At 37.4% G+C, this 7,702-nt stretch overlaps 1 protein-coding gene across 1 annotated transcript; it reads right to left on the reverse strand.

Annotated features, from left to right (window-relative positions):
- Positions 1–4,255: 4,255 nt before the first annotated feature.
- Positions 4,256–7,120, reverse strand: IZUMO3 (IZUMO family member 3). The gene is made up of 7 exons (XM_019430691.2): positions 6,677–7,120; positions 6,466–6,540; positions 6,227–6,316; positions 5,994–6,011; positions 5,447–5,527; positions 4,995–5,085; positions 4,256–4,669 (listed from the first exon to the last, which is right to left on the reverse strand). The coding sequence occupies exons 1-7, from the start codon at positions 6,906–6,908 to the stop codon at positions 4,564–4,566; spliced, it is 693 nt and encodes a 230-aa protein (XP_019286236.1). The 5' UTR covers positions 6,909–7,120; the 3' UTR covers positions 4,256–4,563.
- Between the last annotated feature and the right edge of the window lie 582 nt (positions 7,121–7,702).

The raw sequence follows: 7,702 nt of genomic DNA on the forward strand, positions 1-7,702 counted from the left end.
GGGGTATACTCAATGCCAAATAATAGCATTCATCAATGCTTCATTTACATATTCATATTTTTATTCAAGAAATAATCATTGTTTCTGTGTCAGGTATGACAATGCACGAAGAGCAGATATGATTTCTGACCTCTTGGAATCAGACTTAATTCATAGTTATGTAATTCCCTTAATTCTTACATAGCAAATAATAGTTTGCTATGGATTACATAATTCATATTTATGTAATCCCTTAATTCCTACAAAGAAAAAATGGGGGGGGGGGCAGTGATTAAGTGTAGTTGGAAATGCTAACATAAGGTGGGAGTCAGGAAAGTCTTCCTTGAGTAAGTGATATTTAAAATGATGGAAAGTTTAATGATACATTGCTAGATGTTGGAAATATGATGATAAGCATAGTCCCTGTCCTTGAAGAGTTCATGTCTAGGAAAGAGACATGCAAACCAGTAAGAATCCTCTATGAGAAGTGTTCTATAGAAGCATATGAATTACAGTGGATCCCAAAGGTTGTGGGTAATTCTGTCTGACCATCTCAGGAAAGGCTTTATGAGGTTAAAGTGCTTTAAGTGTGGGTTTTTGAAGCACAATCATTTTGAAGCCTAAGGAGTATTACCAAACAATCAAGACAGGAAATCATATAGCAAGTAATGGTTGGAGTAAGAAAAAGTCTAGTATGTTTGGCAAACCCTAAGTAGAAGGGAAGGCCTAGAAAGGCAATTGGCCAAAGGTGAGATTGTGTATGGAGTGGGATGGTAAAATTTAAGGCATGTGAAATACTGTATAAAAGAGTTTATACTTCTCTTTTAGGAGTGGAGGAGCCATTAGAGTATTTTAATTAGGAGTTTGAAATCGACTGGTGTTTGTAGACTAATCATTCTGAGTGCAAAAGGAAGGATGGATTTGCCTTATGGAAAGGCTGGATTCGGGGAGACTGATTCGAAGGTCATTGCAATAGGCCCTAAGAGAGGAGGGAAGAACTTTAGCTATGGCAGTGGCCAGGAAGATTTAAAAGCTATTTAGGAGTAAAAATCAATGCTAATTGAGGACTGACTGGCTAGGATAGATGGAGAGAGAGAATTCCAGAATATGTGGAGATTTCTACCTTCTGGGTAATTTATGGAATCCACAGAACCATTGTCAGGTAGTAGAAAGGCTTAAGATTTGAGGTTTGAATCCTGGCTCTAACACTTCAGCTAGCTGAGCCTCATTTTTCTACATAAAAATGGCTTAAAATAATTTTGTGGGGGTTAGAGGCACTTGAGTGGCTCAGTGAGTTGAGTGACCAACTCTTGATTTCAGCTCGGGTCATGATCTCATGGTTGTGAGATTGAGCACCTCGTTGGGCTCATGGATCCTGCTTGTCTATGGGCAAGACTATGGTCTACATTCAGCCTCTATTTTCTTCTTGAGGACCAAACACTCAGGATTAGGGTAAATTGTACAGAATCAGAAATGGTTTAAGATAGTAAGTTCAGTTTTAAGCATGCTGAGTTTGAAGTTCATATTGTAGTCTAGATGGATATATCTTGTATGTATTCAGAAACAGAGCTCGAGGACTTGGGAATGGGGTGCAAATAAAAGCCCAAGAATTTGGAGATGTAATTATTAGGTGATAATTGAAATCACTTGACTGTATGAGAGTCCACCCGGTATAAGAAAGAAAAGATTCAAAGTGAAATCTCTGGTGCTCGGTATGTAAATAAGTAGACAGAGAAGGAAGAGCCTCCCAAAAGCAACTAAAACATGGTTTCAGAAATAAGAACAAAACCTTGAAAATGGGAACAAACATAACAAAACCTGCCTAGTATGAGAGGTGAACTTTAAGAAGGAAGTCTGTAGCACTCTGACAGGTCTTAGGACTGACAAGTAACTTGAGGAAAAGGGAGAACTCTTTGACTATAACAATTAAGAGATCACTGACAACCTTAGAGCAATCTCCTTATGGTGGTGGGGAGCTGAATGCATATGGCGGTTAATTGAGGAAGGAGCAGAAATGAATAAATAGTCAGGAGATGCAGAATACTTTTTTTTTTTTTTTTAAAGAAATTTGGCGTGGCGAGTTGGGGTGGTAGGTAGAAATGGATAAAGATAAAGAAAAGAGGCCTTGGGTGCCTGGATGACTCAGTTGGATAAGCATCCAACTTGGGCTCAGGTTATGATCTCACACTTCGTGAATTCCAGCCCCACATGGAGCTCTCTGCTGTCAGCGCGGATCCCGCTTTGGATCCTCTGTCCCTCTCTCTCTGCCCCTCCCCGACTCATTTTCTCTCTCTAAAATAAAATAAACATTAAAAAAAAAGAAAGAAGGCTTAATTAATAGACACTGAGAGCAAAGATCTAGCATTGAGGAAGCAGAGGGAGATAAGTGATGGAAGGTAAATAATAAAGGAATGTTCTAGAAGAGGCTGCAGCTCAGGAAATATGTTACAAAAGAATGCATTTGCCTGAGATGGAAAAGGCATAACTTCCCTTTGAGTCAGAAGGTGGAGTAAAGTTGGAAAGACAATCAATAATTGGAAAGTAGGAAGCTTCCAGAATTAACACAGTTGTTTTATCCTGTTATTTAGCTTTTATTTTTTTGTGTTCTAATAGCTTAGATTTCGAGTACCTTAATTAGATTGGCTAGTACCTTTTAATGTTCTCTCTACATAAAATGAATTATTAAATTTTAATTTAGTAAAAGCTAAGTGAAACCACACCTCTGTCCTTTCTTCTCCCTGAAAAAAGAACGTTAGAAAATACTGATTCTTAATAAAGTAGCCCCAAGAATGACAAGGTCACAAAAATTACATTATCTGTGCTAGTGTCTCAGAATATCAGAGAAATATGTTCCCCTAATGATTTGTATATCCTACAGAAATATTAAAGATAAACTTTATGCAGGACATTGGAGTAGGTGTTAGCTCTTAAAATAAATTGTTCCAGTAATAAAATGATTTGTATTGTTTCACTACCACTATAAATGAGTTTTTATTTGAGCATTCGCTTGTTGGAAAATAGTTTTACATAGCTTTTTTAAATGTTAACTGTTAGCTCAAGCTTAATTAGGATTGTAAGTAATTAATTTTGTATCATGTTTACATTTGAAAACAAGTACCATATGACCTTTGTTAGTAGCTGAACACATAGTTTAGTTAGATTATCTTCATTTTATTGTGTTATAGACAAATAAAACACAAAATAACCAGTCCCTCCTCATACTTGTGATTTTAGAAATGATGAAGAGCAGGATCTGGATTTATATTATAAATAATAAGCAAGTATAGTAAATTCTGCAGATAGAAGGATCATACATTTGAAATACATAGTCCAGAGCAGATGGGAATTCAGCCCAAGGTCAGAATCTCAAAGACTTTCAAAGCAATAAGATGATACAGTTATATTTTAATTTTACCATCATGTGGGGATTTATAGTATTCTATCATTGGTCTTCATCACTACTTTTCTAATTTATACCTGAATGATCTCAGTCATATTTTCTGGTTCACTACTGACTTTGTTCCAGTGCTTTGAAATACATTTCATTAGCTTTGATCTTCTTGCTATATTAATATATGTAAATCCAAACACAGAACAGATATCTATTTTTGATAGTGTAACAGAATTAATACTTAGTATTTTCAAAACTGCACTTGGGCCTTTTCCATCAAATTTACTTGTCCTCCTGTATTTCCTACTTTAGAAAAGGATATAACCAAGGACCTGACACTTAATTTGGGAAAGTATCATAGTTTCTCATTCCAGGTTAACACCAAAGTCACTATGTTGTATTTCATTCTAGGCTTTTCCTTAACCATGACTTTTTTCCCCCAATAGTTGTGCTTACACCATTTAAATTTAACATTATCAATTTGTGGTTATTTTTTTCTTCCTATGTCAGTATTGGTGTTTGTACTTGTATTAAAAGTATCCACTTCATCCAAGTCTTAAGATTATTGTGAGAATTCAGTTAGATAACAAACATAAAGCACTTACTAGGATGCCATCTATATAAGAAGTATTCAGTAGAAACAACTCAAAGGAACATAATATGTAATTAAGTCATGGAACATAGATTTAGAGGAAAACAAGGTAATCCTCAACTACTTAGAACTAATATTTTGGGTGTGTGCGATGCCATGATTAAGAGGTAATGTTATGTATTATCAAAGAAATTGTTCACATTGAACTGAAGGATAAATATGGAAATAGTAACAAAATGAAAAGATAGAAATAAGAAGCATCCTTAGAAATTGAAATATTCTAATGGCAGTCATTGAGAGTTACCAATCATTATTTATTATCAATGCAGTGTATCATCTTTATGTACATTGCAACATATCAGCATTACATTCTGTACAACTCTGGGTATATCATTTGCCCTCTCATTGCTTCCATTGCCTCAGGATACCATAAGGATCTTGACTAGAGAAACTTTAAGTTCGATTTCAGTTTTAAAAAATATGACTTTATGACCACAAAAGAGCTTAATTCTGATTTTTCTGAGTCAACAGTTAACAGAATTGTGAAAGACCTCCTGTCTGTGTTTATGTATTTTCTGATTCCAGAATCATCCTTCTCTTTCTAATCTGTCATCCCTATTAATTCTTCAAGTTTCTTCTCCAAATATTTCTTTAATGACCTTCGTATTGCCTTCATTTTCCTCCAATGAGACACACAGATATGGAATCTAGAGTAGAGAAACATAATCCTGATTTCAATATTAGCAGGCCAACTCTTTAAGATAATTATGTGTGTGTGTGTGTGTGTGTGTGTGTGTGTGTGTGTGTGTGTTTCCGTATAGTGCTCTAGAAGTTTGCCTCATACTTTATTGTACCTCCTCCATTTCCTATGTTCCAGTTTTTATCCCATAGACTTCTATCCATTTTATCCCTGTTGGTATTCTATCCCAAATTTGAAATGACTTTTTTCTCCTTATTGCCTTTGTAAGGAGGGGGAGGATTGGGCAGTCTCTTTGCCAAAGGAATGCTTGACTTCGAGGGAGAAAAACTCACAGTAACCAAGCACTTCCCAATATCACAACTTCTGTTAGCAATATCAGAAATAGTCCAATCTCTCGATTCTCAGCTGTCCTTGAATCCTCTTCTGGAGGGAGAAAGGGAAAAAAAGAAAGTGGGTTGGGGAGAAGAAAAATACTAACTTGAGAACTTGATCCATAATAGATGACTCTTACTAACCTCAAATAATTTGCTTTGTCCACTACTTCTATTGCTGTTTTCTCTCTATCTTCATTTAATCCAACCTTTTCATTTCTCAGCCCTTCAATTGATCTGGTGCCCAGTAATTTATTCATTCATACTGGTACAAATTTTGCCCAATATTTTAGCTCTGATTTGTAACATTAGCATGATGTGCCTAGAAGGTGCTCACCAAATATTTGTAAAATAAATCAATAAACAGCTGTGATACCTGGTCCCTCAAAATGCCACACCACTATCTTTGTTACCTCCACAATACTCTCCTCTGAAGCACTGGGTGGTGATGCGAAGACAGGTCCAACAATCCAAGATAGGACCTTCAGTCACAACTGATAAAGAGAAGAAATTTAACAGAAGGGGGGGCCATGGCATGGAGTTTTCTTATTTCATACATCAAGTCTGATGGATTAAATCTCAGGCATTTCCAGGACTCTTAAGTTTACATTGCTGTGAATTCTTTCTTTCCCTAGTAATCAAGTTTCTTGATGAGTCAAAAGCTTCCGAAACTTAAGTCAGATCTCTGGGGAAGAAGTGGGAAAAATGATGCCTCAGCTTATATTGGCCCTATGGGTTATAAACCATACTTTTGAAGGCCTCTGAGCACCTCCAAAATCTGTGTGTTTGAGATTTGAGACACATTTTGTTGTCAGATACTGTTGACATTCCCACCCCCACAATCAAATCTCTAGGAAGTGAGTTCTGAGTGTGACAGGTGGGAAAGATATGGCCATATAGAACAAATGAGATGGGGAAATAGAGGTTGAATCCTTAAGGTGTCCCATGTACTGTACTCACCACAATCTTCAGAACAAGCTAAAAGAGAATTAGAAAGTTCTAGTGAGCTTATGATCAACGTAGAGTTTGCCATATTTATACCCAATAGTCTTTATTTGGTTACAAAATGAGGTTCCAGCCACCCCTCCATCCATTCTAAATAACTCTAATATGAAACTACCTTCCTCCTCTCACCCTCATTTCCTATTACTTTCACATAAGTTCACTGTTGTTAGATAGACATCTTTTATTACCAACTTCAGAGAAGTTCTTTAATATCTCTTTCAGTTTCGATTCCAGGTTTTGGCGGACATCGAGAAGCTTGCCTTGAAGGATAAAGGCACCTAAGAGGAGGTGGAAGGGACATCAGAAACTAGGGGTGGTTCTTCCCTTCAGAATTTAATCCCAATTGTTTTTGCCTTGTTTTTCCCAATGAACTTTGCCTATACTTGCTTGGGCAGTACAATCTTTTAACATTGAAACAATCCCTCACCTTTCCATGTTTCATTGCCCAGTTTATAAAGTTCATTCTTCAGCCATATTCTCAACTTGACAGCCTTATGAACAGCTAGAGAGGGGGTTAAAGATACATACAGAGGAATAATTACATCCATGGAAAAACTTATGTGGACCCACGTGCACTCTTCCGTGCCTCCCTTTTCCTTTTAACCCACAAAACTCTGAGTGACTCAAGCTTCCCTCACCCAACACCCGAAGCATCTTGTCCCCGTGGGAGACCTTGAAGCTTAAATGGATCATCTCCTTAATCTGCCATTCAAGCAGATGAGTTCGGCCAGGGACTTCTGAGGGTACCAGCTTTGTTATCAAGGACCTAATATCCTCTTTGAATTTGGGGTCACATTCCAAGCAGGCTTTGACCCCATGGAAGGCTGCCAAGGACAGGGGCAAGAGTAGGAGCAACCACAGGTCTCCCATTTCCTTCCCCCAACAGATGGTTGTCCTGGCAACTAGTTCACCTAGTTCCCTTTTCTTCAAAAATCCAGGAATAAGAGCCTTGTCCTGGATAGTCTGACTCCACCTTCCCCTCCATTTCCATCCCACTTCTAGGCAATCTCATTTGCTTAAGGATCTTCAGTTGTTTTCTGACATTTATCCTTCATGCCAGAGAGGGAGAACTGCCAGTTGGGAAGCAGATACCTGAGTTCTGAGCATAGAACACAGAGAGAGAAATCTTGAGCTCACACAAGCAGAGTTCTGTGCAGAGATATATCTCAGAAAAGGTTTTTCTTCAGGTTTCTCCTATTCTTGTGTCCTCAGTAAATTCCCACATCCCTCCTGATCATGGGAGTGGTGTCTCAAGAAAGAGATCTCATAGGACCTTAGAGCTGCTTAACCAAAATTCTACTTCTATAGAGGAGGTAATAAAGCCCTGGAATATTGAATTGCTTGGGGTCTCAGTCCCTAATGGTAGAAGTATTGTTGAAAATTAGCAATAGATGTCCAGATGTAATTGATGTCATTGATAGTAATTTTTATATAATTGGTAATTTCTCAAAAATTGGTAGGATGATTTTCAGGCGTGACATATAATTTTTTATATCATTCTTTTAATAAAGAGTCTGGAGCAAGGAGACAGGAGACATCAGTTGAGGAATATATGGTGATGGGTGAGAATCCAGTAACACCCAGGGTCCTTTAGTGGACACATCTTAAAAGTACTAATGCTGAAATGTGAGGCATGTAAGAAAATAACCACAGTCATCATGGGC

Source organism: Panthera pardus, unplaced genomic scaffold (assembly GCF_024362965.1).
Source record: "Panthera pardus isolate Hobbes unplaced genomic scaffold, ASM2436296v1 HiC_scaffold_20, whole genome shotgun sequence".
In the NCBI taxonomy this organism is placed as follows: Eukaryota; Metazoa; Chordata; class Mammalia; order Carnivora; family Felidae; genus Panthera; species Panthera pardus.